The following is a 15,882-nucleotide window of genomic DNA, read 5'->3' on the forward strand; positions in this document are numbered from 1 at the left end:
TACTCACCGGCGCACATGCTCAGGGGCTGCAAGGTTAATCCGCTTTCGTGGGTAGTCCAAGCAGACTGTGCTCGGTTCCATCGATGAACTTTTTTTTTTTTCAAGAAACATTTCATTACGCGGTCATACGCGGCAGATAACGGCGGAAGCCGTGCATGGAGCCGTAATGGCAGTGAAACGCCGCAGCTGATAAAGTTCACCGTCTTTAAACATGTTCGCTTGGTGGCAGTTATCGAATGTTGGACGCATAAACTGGCTGAGATATTGTTGATATGTAATTAACATGAACCTGCGTGATGATGCTCAAACGAAACGACCACCCCGTTCGCAAATATTACCGCCGTACAATTTGAATCGACAAACGGCACGGACTGCAATCGATAGCAGTGGGCTGCTGCTTATCACAAGTCAGTGAGGCCTCAAAACCTTCATTCAAGTAACAAAGCACGGACTTTAATAAACGAAGTCCAATAAAAACAATAGACTGCGGGCATAGATGGGTTTGCAGCTGGAAATCAAGCGCTGCATATACAGGGTGTTTTAGGGAACACTTTCAAAATTTATTTAAGGTTGCCTGTGGCAGATAGCCCAATTCTAGTTATTGAGCTGGTCTAGTCGAAGAGGCGGACATTACTTGCACAAAAAATTGAAATGCATATTCATCTAATCAACAAAAATTCACGAATAAAGTTTTTAACTAAGTACCTGATGGCCCATATTGCAATTTACAAATTGTAGTCGTGGAGTTCGCAAGGCGGATCCACTTGGAATTAATTCTCGGAATGACACCAGTTTCGAGTTATTAATCCCCGAACTTTGCGGAGAAATGCATCGGCGTTCCAGTTAATTTTGTGCTTCAATGCATAAAGCGACGTTTTGTTAAGAAACTAATCGATAATCGATCAATAATCAATAAATTCCGAAAATGCTGGGGATGACGTGGTAGTGCTTAGTCTAGCCCAAATACGTGGCCAATACCTTGCGATAGTTAACCGATATCCAATCAATAGTTAATAATCGATCAATAATTAATAAATTTCGGGAAATGCTGGGGATGACTTGGTAGTGCTTAGCCTAGCCCAAAAGCCAGGACTAGCTAGGTGCCCATCAGCTCCGCTGTGTCTTTAGCATTGCGCCTCCAGTGCAAGCTACGCAATTTTTTTTTATTTGCATTGAAGCAATTGGTACGCTTGCTTCTTCGAAAACTCCAACTGCGTGGCGTGAGGCGAGCGTCCCATCTTTTGCGCACTTGAATACGCGCCGCTCTCCATTATGAGCAGCCGCGGTATACTTTCATCAGTAGAGAGTTTTAGAATAGGGGCCCCAAAGAGCTTTGCGGGTGTGAGCGTTGGGGATTGCAAGAGTGATGAGTTTCAGAATAGGGCTACAGTGTACTGTAATAGGGCTTTGCGTTTGCGAATAGCCTCATGCGCTTGCAGCGCCACTACGGTGTCAAAGAAAAACTATTCTAAATATTAAAATAAACTATACCATTTCATGATAGGAAGAGTAATTTTGACCTTCGTGGTTTTGCGTTTAATTGCAATTAAGATGTTCTGTTAGCAGCAATCGATTTATTGCGCCTAATTTTGAGTAACCAACTTGACGTGCCTTCACAAGCCAAGCTAATCCACGTTAGGCCTACGAGCCATGAAATCGACAATCGAATTCAGAATCAGCGGCGTCTAATGAATCAATCTTCATTACACACGTTATTTGAGAGAAAGCGACAACCGCAGTCACTTCTCCTAGCTTACGAACTTCACGCGTTACCACGAATCAAGCCGAGTTTGGTACTCGGAGAGCCGCCGCTTCGATGGGTGCCGCCATGTTTGTTGACGCAAAACTTTTGGGGCTGCTTTTGGGGCTCCCGCTAAATCGGCCCAACGCAAAACCCAAACGCAGTTAGCGTCTCGCGCATGCGCAGTGGTGTCGACGCTATTTCTTTGGGGCCCCAAAACTTTTGGGGCCCCTATTCTAAAACTCTCTAGTGATTCGTACTGGTCGATTAAGCCGTTTAAGGCAGTATCATCGCTGTCGCTGCTAGTGATGGCAGAGACCTCTTGCTCATGTTCGGGTGGCACAGTTGAGCTCCCGGGAACTTCAGGCTGGCAGGTGAAAATAAAAAAAGAAAGCCATGTGTTTCAGTCCTATAGCATTCTATCTATTTATTTATTTACCATACCCTCAGGGCCCAAGGGTGTTACAGAGGGGAGTTGGTTTTGATTACAAAAAATTGAACATAAACAGCACTAAATATACATATCATTCCAAAATAAAAGAGCCTCACAAATGAAAAAAAGAAGTTTAATTAAAATGAAGTTATGGGGTTTTACGTGCCAAAACCACAATCTGATTATGAGGCACGCCGAAGTGGGGGACTGCGGAATAATTTGGACCACCAGGGGTTCTTTAACGTACACCTAAATCTAAGTACACGGGTGTTTTCGCATTTCGCCCCCATCGAAATGCGGCCCCTATTCGTCCCCGTGTCTCTTCTCGCGCTGTGTATTATCAGAACCACCTCTTGTTCAATTAAATCCACGTCTCTCGAAGGTTTCGCTCTTTAGGAAACACTTCGATTCCGAAGCCTTTGTCCCTTGTGCTCTTGTAGAACCCAGGAACGCAGCAGGTGAATCCTCCTATCGCACGATGGCTTCACAGTGTCCACACGAACCATAAAAATTGCCAAAAATCGTTCGGAAGCAGGACGCATAGGCACTCCGGGCGGCTGGAGCGGCCGGATGACTACAAGTACCAGCATGCACCGCGGCAGCGGCGGCGTCGTGAAACTGTCTGGTGGGATCGGTCTATTAATTTTGACCACTAGGAGATCTTTAACGTGCCCCCAATGCACGGGACATGGGCGTTTATGCATTTCGCCCCCATCGATATGCGGCCGCCGCGGCCGGGATTTGATCCCGCAACCTCGAGCTTAATTAGCAGCTTCAACGGTAAAGCTGCTAAGCAACCACGGCGAGTCGGCAGGGTGGAGACATACACTCTCAAACTAGTTATTTCGACCCGGTCCGCCTTGTTTGCGCCCAGTATAGCTTTCCGTGTGCGCTTGCTGCACGGATCAGCTGACTGCGCTTCGTGCAATATTCCCGGGTGTTGTGATCGACAGCGCACGAATTATTTCAGGTGGTTCACTTTTTATCAGATAAAAAAATAATGTCGTTTCAGGACAGCGTAGATAAAGAGAGACAAATGGTAGCCAACGAAGTCATCGCGCATGTGTGTGCAATGTGAGCGCCGTAAATAGATTATTTTACGCTTATTTTAGGCTCGCGTGTAGTTCTAAACAATGTTCGGAGCATGCAAACAGTACCATTTTTGTTTGTGGGCATGTGCATGGCATGGGTTTATGTTTGTACACGTGCGCGTGTTTGTACAGCATGCACGTGCGTTTACAGGTGCGTGTTGTGTTGAAGTTTGTATGGATGTACGTGGATGCATGTGTGTGTATTTTTATGTGTGCACGAGTACGCATGCATTCGTGTGTAAGCTAGCGAAAGTATGTTTATGTGCGCGTTTGCTTGATTGCGCGTACATGAAAAAATTAAAGTTTGCACATCAAAATGAATAGTACACAGGTTTTTTTTTTCATTTGCAGGCTCACTTCGAGAAGTTTAGCAGGCTTAATTCAGCATCAGGATGCCGTCACCCACCACGGTGGCTCAGTCAGCTAAGGTGTTGCGCTGCTGAGTACGGGATCGCGTGATCGAATCCCGGCCACGTCGGTCGCATTTCGATGTAAGGGAAATGCAAAAACGCCCGTGTGCTTGCGTTCTAGTGCACGTTAAAGAACCCCAGGTGGTCAAAATTGTCCGGAGCCCTCCACTATACGGCTTGCCTCATAATTGGCACCTAAAACTCCAGAAAGAAGGATGCCGTCAACAAAAAGAGTTACACGTGATGCACTACACCATTGGGAAGCAAAGTTTATTGCCCCCAACTTCTTGCACACGCGCCGGTGTCCGTACGTTCTTTCGTACTTTTCTGCGCTCGGTTCTTGCGCACGTTTGTACATTGGATGGTATATATGTTAATATATATTACACTTGATAGTGTTTGTACATTATACACGGCACACCCAATGTGCATTTTTTTCTGTATTAACTGCTTCTTACACCTTACATGGCGTACGTACTGTATAGTTTGTTTTTGTTTCCTTGTATTTACTTCTTGCTTACATGGCGCGTCGATTGTAACTATTGCCTTTTTGTTTTGAGCTTGCTGCAAACCACTGTATGACAAAGCGCTACGCCTGTACTGTTTGTATGTCTACTCCTGTATGAGCCTTTCAAGGCTTACAGTATTGACAAAAAAAAAAAAAATAAGCGCGTACACCGATATACGTACATACAAGAGCTTGACACTGAACCACCACCTGTTGAAGCATGTGACCTACACCATGATAAAATTTGCCGCGCGGAATTGAGCAAATTAAGAGCTGGCAGGTGTCACAAAGAATACGCGCAGCTTCAATACATCCAGTCCAAAGCAGCGCGAATTTAATTATTTCTTTTTCGTGTGAAATTATTGCGAGGAGAGGGTAAAGTGGCAACAATTAACGGTAACAAAACATTGCTGCTGGGGAGTGTCGGCGGTTCGTTGTGAAGCGCCGTCAGCTACAGATTCGAAGTGAACCAGAAAACGCCTCGATATTGGTGGCGAGCGATCAGCGGCGGTGAGGCTACCGACGACGCAGAGCGTATACGCGACGACTCCTCTGCCGGGCACGTCGCTGTGCCGCAGGGAGATCCTCTGTGTGACAGGCAGATCTCACAATTTGCCAGCAAGACCACCGTCGGCCGGCGCTCCTCGAACTGCAAACAGCGTGCGGCGATTTACGAGGACGCGCCTTCAATTCGGGCGCCGTGGACACCATAAGTGGCTCCAAGGAAATCGACGTCACTCTGCTTATGAAGGAACTGTCATTACTAGCGTCTGGAATATGCAGAAATGAAACAAGTGATCGCTTATTTGAATCCGACGGCGTTTATAGCTTCTTTTCACTCGTAAATTGTATTTCGCGGAAACCCTTAACCGCCGTTGTCAGGCATTGTTTTCTCAACCTAGGAAACACTTTACTGTATGCAATCCTCGCCCTTTTCTAGTTATTTTGCATCAAGGAGCTCTCACAGTGAGTAGATTCTTTTGAAACCGTACCGCAACATGATCGGCGGTATACGCTTGCACCTGCCGGTGCATGGCTCTCATGCAGTTTTCTGCGCAAGATACTTCTAGGGCGTTTTTCAAAAGTAATTTCGTCCTCGGTAATTTCAGCCTCTTCACAGTTTTCAGTATTCACACTGAAAGAAACGAAAAAGAAAATAAATTCACGCATAAACTTCTCTGGGAGTTGTCTATATAAGTATGCGTAAGCATTGTGGCGCTTGCTCATCTCCACGCAGCCCGGTGTCATTATCAGTGTTACGGTGGCTAACCAGCGTATCAGTGTTATGACACTTGATACGGCCAGTACAAATGACAGCGCTGTAGCGACATGAACTGGTGCGGACGGCGGTGCAAGGTGCATTGATAACGCAAGCAGGTGGCGGCGCCAGGTGCGCTGATTACGGTCCGATCATAAGCCGTTATCGCTCTTTAGCGCCTTGTCCATCCGTATCGAACCATTATGAACCGTGATCAAAGGACTCCGACGGCGGCACGGACCGATCAAACGTAATCTGGCACGGCCGTGCGGGCCGTATCTTGAAAGCAATCTGCGAAGCGCACAGAGAGCGTGCCGACTGCTGAGAGCGCGCTTCGTTCGCGTTGAAGAGACAGGCAACACGGTCGCTCGCCGTTGCGGGCTCTATCTTGAAAGCGATAATTAGGACAAATGGTTTCCAGATGGTTTCCAGCAGAACGTATGGACACGGACAGAAAAGGACGACGACACACGCTGGCGTGTGTCGTCGTCCTTTTCTGTCCGTGTCCATACGTTCTGCTGGAAACCATTTGTGCTATGTGCAACCAACGAGCTCAGGCCAACACTATTCTGACGATAATTAGGGTCGCACGGACCGTCGGACGGATGGACGGACTGACGGACAGTTTTCTCGTTGGGTAAGCATAGAAATGTTTACTCATTTAAAAAGAGGCCAACTTCGCTAAGGAGTGTCGTAAAACGAAAAAACAACGTGCTCCATACGGCCCCACGTTCATTTGGGAGACAAAAGTTGCGGACTTTTCTCACTTAAGCGCTCAGGGCCGTTTTTCACGAGCGCCCCCTGGGCAGCGCTGGTTTTCCATAGCGTGAGCAACCAGTGTCGCGGGGAACGATCACAACACTATGCTTAACCACGGCCGCTCGATGAAACGCACGAGGTGCGGCCTGCCACGTCGCCCGAAACCGGTGTGAGGCGCCTAGTTCTCCGCGCCACCGCTGCGGCTCCCCTGCTCGGGGACACAGGCGCGCGCGGGTGGGAGCGTTCCTTTGGCTGGGTCCGCATACTCCATGCAGCGGCCGCGCTTACATTTGATTGACGCGAGAGTTGTGCTTTCTGTTTGCAAAAAAGGAAATCTCAATGCTGCCTGCAAGGATACCAATATACCAGGAAGTAGGTATTGGGCCGCTAATGGGCTCAAATAGGCGCCAACGACGCACCTTTGCCGCTGGTTTCGAGCCACACGACCATCGTTCAAGAGAACTGGCGTATTATTTATTGAGCGGCAGAACTGCTTATACAGCTGGTGCTTTTGTTGAGTGTGCCGATTTACTTGTCTCACTTGATGTGCTTGTTTGCTGGTTAAAAAATAATAATAATAAACGTAAAATGAAACTTCTTACAAATGCGTGCGTAATGGCATAGGTACGGATAACTATATTCTGCTAGATTTCTTTAGTTTCACTTTTCTGGGTGAATTGGGTAGGATGCAGTTTACAACGGATCGTACATTCAGCCACATTGACGATGTGTTTTAGCACCTTTATGTAAAGACGATGCAGTGAACAAAAAAGTTTTTCAGCATGAATGCTGCATCGAATGGCGAGAAAAAATATCGAGGGAGGCTGTGTCAAGTGTTTTCTTTATTTACAAGATGTGAAGTTAAGGAAAAGCGCCTTGTTCAGCAGCTTTAAAATCGTACTACCTTCCGTGACAGAGGCTTGTAGGCGAGTTTTAACCGTTCCACAGTTTCATTCAGGTCCCCGGCCCAGTTCGCCAGTAGCGGCCGTAACAATTTGCTTAGAAAAATCTTGCACACTTCCTCGGTGTGGCCTTGATCCTCCCTGTCGCACGTCAGTTCCCGAGATTTTACAAAATGTGGCAGGAGTGTTGAAACCAAGAGTCGGCAAAGCTTGCCACTTCGCCTGACCTCGGGGCACTTCATCACTTTTTTAACAAAGATGCAGGTCAGCTTGCAGAGACCAGTTATTTGCATTGTCGGGTATTTCAGCGCTCCGTGGTCAAGGTTTTTTACCAACCCGTAAACTTCTTCAGTTGGCTCGGTCACCTGCATTAAGGTTTTGCAAGACTCGCATGGTACCTGCAAAAACGCATAATTGACAGGTTTACATTACCAAAAATATAAATCGACGTGTCATAGACACATAAACAAATGACTTGAAACATTCATGACCGGGATCACTGAACTCTTCGAGGATTAAAAGCCAGCTAGAACTTTCTTAACATAAGATGAAATGCATTCGTACCTTCTCCTCGCATACACGTGCAAGATAACCAGCCAAGTAAATAAGTGGGGCGATCTCTAGGTCAGCTTCTGCTCCAGACCACAATTTTACGAAACCGAGCTCACTCGCAAGTTCCATGGTAGCAAAGTTGATGACATCTGGAAGGGGAGCAGTTTCGTCGCCCACGATGGCTTGTTTGAGTGCTGTTTTCATCTCAGAAGTGGTAGGTGCATTTGCACTCTGTGCCGCCTGCAGGATTCCAACCTGGAAACGTTAGATATGCATGAATGTATTTTGCATTGTTTTGTTTTTGTAAACAGTACCTTCAGAAGTTTCTCCGCCGTGAAGACTGCAGCTCTCGCATCGACTCTGTCATTTCCGCCGTTAAACTGCCTAAGGCTGCTGAACAGCGATTCCACAGGGTCGCTATTTAGGCCCCGTGTGAGGACGTAGCGGAAGCTGAAAAACAAGCAGTTTATTATGCACGAGTAAACAAACACACAGCTCAGTTAATTGCACAGCTGCGAAAATGCTTACTTGATATGATCAAGGAGGTACTCAGTCAGTGCTACTGTGGATCTCGTCGTCATAAGTGTAGCTTCATAGGTTTCTTTTGTCATTTTTTGCGTCGACTTCCCGCCATTCATCTGGAGGTCCTCAAGGTAGCCGACAAAGTCCACTTCCAACCAGCAAAGCCGTTCATCATCTGAGCTGTAAAACGGCCCTTCTTGGAGTCCCCGTGGCTTCACCACCCCAATGTCATGGAGGGCGTACCACTGTGCTACCATTTTCATAAAGCAAATCGTGGCGCCGCAGTCTTTAAATAGCAGTGCTTCAGGGTGACATTTTGGGTATTGCTGGAGAAACTGTAGCGTTGCAATTACCTCTGAAGACATAGTTTGCGTGGCTCTCCGCACTTTCATCTTTTCGATGTTGGTGGGCTCGACATGGGAGCGTGTAAGAAACCTTACTGACTTCAGAAGCAAAGAAGACTGAATGTCGAATAGTTTTTTCAAGTAGAAGCCGCCCCGAATGACTTTCTCTCCATCTAAAATCTCACGTTCAAGAAAGTTCGTTCGAATGTTCTTGATTAGGTGGTTTGGGTCGAACGACAAGAAAAGTGGGTCACATTCCCGCAACGGATGGGGAACAGCATGAACAAGTGTGCCATCCTGGGAAAAACGCTTGAACAAGGAAACATTTGTCTGGTGGTTGTCTGTCACAACTCTCGCTACGCGAAAGCCCACTTGCTCAACTGCTTTCATGACTTCCATTGTCATGGAAAAAAGCTTGTCATTTTTCAGACAGCGTGTGAAGAAGTAGCCCACAGGGATTATGTAAGCCGTCGATAGGCCTCTCAGAACGAAACATAGTAAGCGGTTTGCTACCAGTGGCAAACTGGTAGACTGTTCTGCTGTGCCCATGTCAACGAGACCAAAGATCTTGTCCACCTGTCGGTCATATATAACTTTCTGATCTATGGCCATTTCGTCGATTATTAGAGAACAGAAAGCTTCTTGTTCTACACTTAGCCCTTCGTACTCAACACGAAGGCGTTCTCTGATTAAGGTGGTTACTCCAATTTCACCCGTTGATTGACCGACGTAGTTTTGTAATGTGGCTCGGCACGGCAATTTGAAAAGGTTTCGTATCCTAACGTGCTCGTAGCCTTTACTTGAACATGCCTTCCAAAGCACACACTCTCGCAATATTGTTTCATTATATTTCGGCTTCTTGCTGCAGTAATTGCATACTTGGTTTTTGATAAACAGAGCATTTTTATCCCCTTCATCTGCTGATTTCAGCAAGTCCACAAAGTCCTGGATTTCTTTGCTCTGATCATAGTCTTGAAGTCGCTGCCTCATTGCATCATGCTCTGCTTGCAGCTTCTGAAGCGCCTCTTGCTGGCGTTTAATTTTCATTTTGAGCCGGTGCTCTATCCTTTTGGCATCATCCAACACGTTCACGAGGTTCAGCGTTGTTTCACATGCTTTATCGACAAGCAAAACACTTTCGGAGCACTTTTCTGTTGACGACTCGATGACAAGGTGTTGTTGGTCATCGCCGTCAGAAGAAAAAGAGGTAGATGCACTTACTATTGTATCCTGCTCCAATTTCTTACGATGAGCCACTGCTTCTTCCTGTGCATCAAAAACATGGCCACAACCGCTTCGACGCCGCTTCCGCCCTTGTTTTTGTCCATTTTCTTTCCGCATGTACTCCGGATAGTTTGGAAAAACAGTGGGAACAGCTGTTGGAAGCAAGAATTTTAGCTTCGTTGACTTCTTATAGTCACCGTCGGTGAAGTGAAGCGCACACACCAAAGACCGGTCACTCGGCTCCCAAATGCTTCCTTTGCCACTTGTTCCCTGTCGCGAAATGTTTTTAATCCATGCTTTACGGCGTTCTACGTCGCACGGAAACTCATGGTACCGGATTAAAGGATATTTTCTTGCGTTAGTAGTACACAGCGGCACGCAACAGTAGCGCGGCATAGCGCGACATGCAACACGACAAGGACCTAGACACTTGTGTACTACCACGTGGGCGGACAAAAGGCGTGCAAGCGAGACGAGAAATCACTCCGACGCACACAGAAAACTCTTTCCACACTGATTCCCGGCGCCTACCCGAACGGGGAGCTGGCCCGTAGCAGTGGCGCCACCCCCTAAAAGAGCGGCGGCAACTGTCAACTTTCGCTTCACAGCTCCGCCCATACTTCGCCGCGCGACGTGGCAGGCCGCACCTCGTGCGTTTCATCGAGCGGCCGTGGCTTAACATGCCATGCTTGCAAATCCGTAAACGTTTAAATTCGTAAAAACCCCTCCGACTTGACACCGAAGGGAGCGCCGGATAGCACGGTTTCTTTAAGCTTTCCCAGGGGCGGATTATCCAGGGTTCAAAAGGTTCAAATGAATCGGGCCCACCAGGCTGAGGGGCCCCCGAGGGCTGAAAGAAATGGCAGACTTCGTGGTTCGAAAAAACTGTCAGTTTCGCCGCAAGGGCGAAGCAATGACTGCGATAGCAACATAATGCAATGGCATACGAAGAAAGGTTACCAGCTTTGGTAGCAATGCGAATTGTAGTAAACACGGGCTTGGTGAGTAAGGGGTGTGCTGCGGCGTAGTCAGACCGATATGAAGAGAGGACTCGATGATCACGACAAGGCGCGTGTAAAACGGTGGCGTTGATCAGAAACGCCTCCCGTGGGCAGCGCGTGCAGGTGCGAATGGCTATATATACGTTCTGTGTAGGTGCTCCGGGCAACATTGCATGTGTGGCGTGCGTCGGAAGATGAGCTTATGAGATAGCCTTTACTGTATGGCGCGGGAGAAGATAGCGCACATAAAGGTAGAAGGCGAGCAGCGGTGTCCGCTAGTTGTCGGCCTGGTGTGGCCGCCATCGCGCGCAGAGCAGATCACACAGCTTGCAACAGTGGGCGCGCGGGGCACATACGCGATTGGGCGTTCGATGAAATGTACTTAGAAGTATAGGAATGCAATGAACACATGAGCAGAAGTAAGAGGCGTATTTAATGAGGCGTGTAAATGGAATAGCACGAAATATAGTGTTACGATGTAAACACACGTGAGTTTAAGTGTAGCACAGTTCACTCGACGACCGGGATAACCGGCTTGTAGTCGCTGAAGTAGGTGGGAAATGTCACGCAGTGCACTCGGGATGCAAAACCCTTGCCGAACACAACATCCAAACAGGTGTTGTTGCGTATAGTAGGATGTGTGACGTCCGACGAGAGGCGAAGTCCAAGTTCAGCACCAACGAATGCGAGAGAAGCCACTCGTTTTCACTGCAAAGCACATTGAAGTTAAAGTCTCCAGTAATGATCACCGGCGCATCCTCGAGGCACACCGCACGGAAGTTATGGAGCAAGAAGTTGGTGACGTCGGTCCGCGACGTTCCTGGTGATAGGTAGACCGCTGCGACGATGAAGCCCCGTGATGTTTGAAAGGCGCAGGCATCGCCACAATTAATCTGGGGCAGCGAGTTCAGTGTGTAGGGAACGCTTCGCGGTGAAAGCGTGGTTCCGTCGAAACGCTCGTAAACGGCGACTCCAGCAGCTCGGCGCTCGTGTCGTTTTGCGATGGTAACGCACTTGTAACCCGGCAACTCGAAGGCAGTGTCTGTCCACGTTTCCGATAAGCATAGTAGTGGTGCCTCGTGGCGAGACATCAAAGGCGTGCGCAGGCAACGAGCGCACGTTGACGTTGCATAGCGCTAAGGTTCACGTGAGGTGACTGTACGACGGCGAAGGCACTTGGCGGCGATCGTATTGAGCTGATGGTTTTGTAATCGACGAAATTTGTCCGCCAAGGCCCGATCCGGGTTTTCTCTTCCGTGGTGGAAGGTGAAGTCATCGTCTACGTTGGTTAAGTAGAGTCCGTGCAGAGTGGTGGCTCGACTCAACGCAGCGTAATCTAGTTTCTGGGGATGGCGCTTGTGGTAATCGTACACCACCTCGTTGTACGCTCCGCCCTGTGACTTATGTATTGTGACAGCGTTCCCTTGCATTACGGGGAACTGCTTGCGACGGCATGACACACCCGTTTTTATGTCCAAAGACACAGTGGCGCTCGATGGGAACGGAATCCACACGAATGACAGGACCAGCAACTTGACGAATCAGGTTGCACTTCAGGCGAGCAAGGTTGCCAGTTGCTCTGCAGTGAAAGTGGAGCCAAAGACGTTTGGGGAGGCCCATTTCGTCGAACTGCACGTGCTTCAGATGACCCAACACCCCGTTAACCAAGCGTCGGACACGTCAATGTTGAGGGTAAGCATGTATACGGCTTCCCTAAGCATAGTACGATTTTTCGCGGGAGGTTACCAACCTCAGCAGTGGTAAGTGAGTGTAGCCGACGCTTTGCGCTCTCACAGTCAGCATCGCTGCGGTAGCGGACGATTGCGTCGTCGGCATTAGCCTCGTGAATCAGGGGCGTAGACGGGGGGGAGGGGGGGGGGGTGATGGGGCTTCAGCCCCCCCCCCCCCCCCCCCCCATCCAAATTTTTTTCGTGCTGGCATGCACCGCCGACCAAAACTACCACCGACGCCGGGAATCATTCTGTATTTTGTCTACAATGTCTTTTTCACCCCGTTACGGTCACCCGCCATCTCTAGTTCTCTACTTCGTCTGGTTTGCCCTGTCCTGCAGTGGGGGAGAGGAGAGGGGGAGAGTGTGCGGATGGTGGGGGTATAAGAAAGCAAGCCAGCAGCCACGTGGAGGACACTTTTGCTGTGCCCTAGCGGGCAGGTGCATGTACGTTGAACGTTTCTTGTATGTTTTCTTTGGAGCACACCGCTCACCCGTCACCATGTATTAAACTTGTGTTATTTGTTTATCTGCCGCCTCGTCTTCCCTGCCGGACCCTCTCCGATGGTCAACCTGGTTCGAGCTCCAAACAGACGCTGTTGAAGGTTCACCAAACCCCGGCCCGTAACAGGCTTTATTTTTTATTTTGTGATTGACTTGAAAGTCAATGTCATTTTCTAAAAGTAGAAAATGACGGGGGGCATCTAAAAAGAAGATGCCCCCCGTCTGCGTATAACTGCTTCCACGCACACTTAATAAACAGTCAGAACACTACCGCCCTCAACACACCAGTCACAAACATTCTGTTTCCTTCCGTCTGCACAGGACACGCGATAATGGAACGTACGCTTCTCAGTGCAAATTATGCACTCACTGAAAACACAACGCGCTTAACCTTAAAAGAAAGCACTTACACTTTTAACAAAAGTTAACTGATACACACGCGCGTTACTCTTTACAACAGATGTCCATTAATCTCTGCAAGTCTTCCTTGCTGTCAGCCATAAGTACAATGTCATCCGCATACATCAGTCCTGGTAATGACTGTTTAATCCATTCTCCTTGCTTGAAAAAAGGAAAGGTTGAAGCCAAGTGCGCTCCTCTCTAATTTTTTCTCTAATCCTTGTAAATACAGCATGAACAACAGAGGTGACAGAGGGCACCCCTGCCTAAGCCGCTGTATCTCTATAGGACCAGATGCCTTATTTTCCCATTTTATAAGCACCTTGTTACTTTTATAGATATCTTTTAAAAGATTACTTACTCCATCTTCCACATCTAGAGTGCCCAGTATGTACCACAAATCCTTTTGGATTACACTGTCATAGGCTCCTTTGATATCCAGAAATGCGATCCATAGGTGCCTGTGTTCCTTTTCTGCTATTTCAATACACTGCACTGCGTCAATGAGAACAGATTATCTTCTAACCTTCTTTGTTTCCGGAACCCATTTTGTAGTTCCCCCCGCACCTCCGCGCTCTCCACCCATGCCTGCAGTCGGTCCTTTATAATCTGCATCACCACCCTGTAAACCACTGACGTCACTGTTATGGGACGGTAGTTTATGTCGGCTTTGTCCCCCTTTCCCTTATATATCATGCTCATCCTGCTCATAAAGCCCCTATATATAAAAAGTAGCGCCATTCTTAGATCTGATGATGATGATAAGTGGTTCTTGAGGGAAAGGGAAAGGTTGGCGCTATCTTCTGCAGCCCTTGAGGGAGCACGGCTCAGCGCCAACGGGGAGGGGTAAGTGGGAGCGAAAGAAGGGATAGAGTGGAGTCGCCATGGCTGGGCGAAGCAAAACCGGCAGGCATAGGCGGCACGTATCAGGCCGAGATGGAAGGCCTTGGTGTGCTGCAGAGTCTGCAGGGGTGTTGTACCAGGCCGGTCAGGCCCGGGGTGGGGTGGGAGGCCGTGAGGCCTTCCCGCTTGTAGAAATGTTCTTAGAGGCGTGCGGAGAGCCCTGACGACTCAAGGAACTCCACGACGCCTCGAAGTGCAGAAAGGTGGTGTCGGCCGGGGAAGAGGAGATCTTCCTCCTTGCCAGAGGGGAGGCCCAGGCGGCGGAACTCCTGCAGGAGTGGGCCCCGCTGCTGGAGGTACGCCGGGCAGGCCAGCAGGAGATGTTCGATCGTCTCCGGCTCCCCGCAGGAGCTGCAGGCCGGGGACGTCGCTCGTCCCAGTCGGTAGCTGCGTGCTGCCGTCCAGCTGCAGCCGATGCGGAGCCGGAGAAGGAGCGAGGTCTCCCTGCGAGCCAGGCCTCGCTGGGGGAGTGGTCGTGGGGGGCATCCCAGTGCCACCCGTTTGTCTGGGTGGTGGGTCGCCAGGTGTCGCCGCAGCCTCAGTTCAGTGAAGTCGCCCTCCGTCACGGCCCGACTGAGGGGCACAGTGGTGTGGTGGGCGTCCTTCGCCAGGGTGTCGGCTGCCTCGTTGCCCGGGATCCCTACGTGGGCGGGGATCCAGTGCAGGGACACCGGGTGGCCTGCGTCCTGCAGCGCTGTCAGCCGGGTAGACAGCAGTGCGACTCCAAGGCTGGCGCTTTCTGGCCTCTGCAGGCCGAGGAGGGCTGCCTTGGAGTCGCAGAGGATGGCCGCTGGTACCCCAGGAAGCTCCTCGGAGAGTAGGTCGACGGCCAGGTGGAGGCCTGCCACCTCCGCTGCAGTCGAGCTGGCGTGTCTGGGCAGTCGACACTGCCTGCTCTTCTGCAGGGCTGGTGCCGTGCAGGCCGCCGTGGCAGAGCCGGTGTCCGGTACCACCGAACCGTCGACGTACACCAGGAGGTGGTCTCCGAGGGTCTCGTCCAGGAGGCAGGCGGCCGTCTGCTGCAGGGCGCAAGCGGGCGAGCGCCTCTTCGAAATCCCGGGCAGCTGCGTGGCGATGGGGAAAGGAGGCCTCTGCGGTGGGGGCAGCTGTACCGCATTCGGCGGTGGGTTGCCAACCACCTCCTCGTAGAGGCGGCACAGCTGACCCATCCTTGAGGAAGGCCGGGACTGGAGGCGACGCAGCAGGCCTCTGCCATCAGGAGCATGGTGGAGGCGGTCGACGTGCCTCAGCCCCTGCTGCAGGAAGAGGAGCGACAGGGGCCATGCTCCAGCCTCCGCACCATTCTTAGATCTTGCCGCCACCGCGCTCACCCCGGCGTTTCCTCCTTGCCGCCTCCTGTCGCCCCAGCCTCCTCCGCTCCCCCATTGGCCAATCCGTGTCACGTGGAAGTACGCGTCGCGCTTTTGTATATTTTTTTCTCTCCAGCGCGCTCCGACTGCCATTCTCGGGCCTGTGCGACGAAAGTGCTGTACGCACAAACGGATCAAACGTGTTATGGACAAGAACTTCGTTGTGATGGCATGCTGCTGCGCCTTAAGTTGCCGCAACCGACAAGGCGAGGGCAAAAGGCATTTTTTGTTT

The 15,882-nt window shown here is 49.9% G+C and overlaps 1 protein-coding gene across 2 annotated transcripts; it reads right to left on the reverse strand.

The window, feature by feature from the left end:
- Window positions 1–6,612: 6,612 nt before the first annotated feature.
- Window positions 6,613–10,099, reverse strand: LOC119435166 (uncharacterized). Of its 2 annotated transcripts, none has more exons than XM_037702094.2 (4): window positions 8,183–10,099; window positions 7,969–8,104; window positions 7,667–7,909; window positions 6,613–7,500 (listed from the first exon to the last, which is right to left on the reverse strand). In XM_037702094.2, exons 1-4 carry the CDS (start codon window positions 9,859–9,861, stop codon window positions 7,090–7,092), a joined length of 2,469 nt encoding a protein of 822 aa, XP_037558022.2. In that variant the 5' UTR covers window positions 9,862–10,099; the 3' UTR covers window positions 6,613–7,089. The 2 variants fall into 2 exon arrangements, with proteins under 2 accessions (XP_037558022.2, XP_049515685.1); XM_049659728.1 differs by having other exon boundaries at window positions 7,324–7,500; window positions 7,771–7,909.
- Window positions 10,100–15,882: the final 5,783 nt, after the last annotated feature.

Source organism: Dermacentor silvarum, unplaced genomic scaffold, assembly GCF_013339745.2.
Source record: "Dermacentor silvarum isolate Dsil-2018 unplaced genomic scaffold, BIME_Dsil_1.4 Seq49, whole genome shotgun sequence".
NCBI lineage: Eukaryota > Metazoa > Arthropoda > Arachnida > Ixodida > Ixodidae > Dermacentor > Dermacentor silvarum.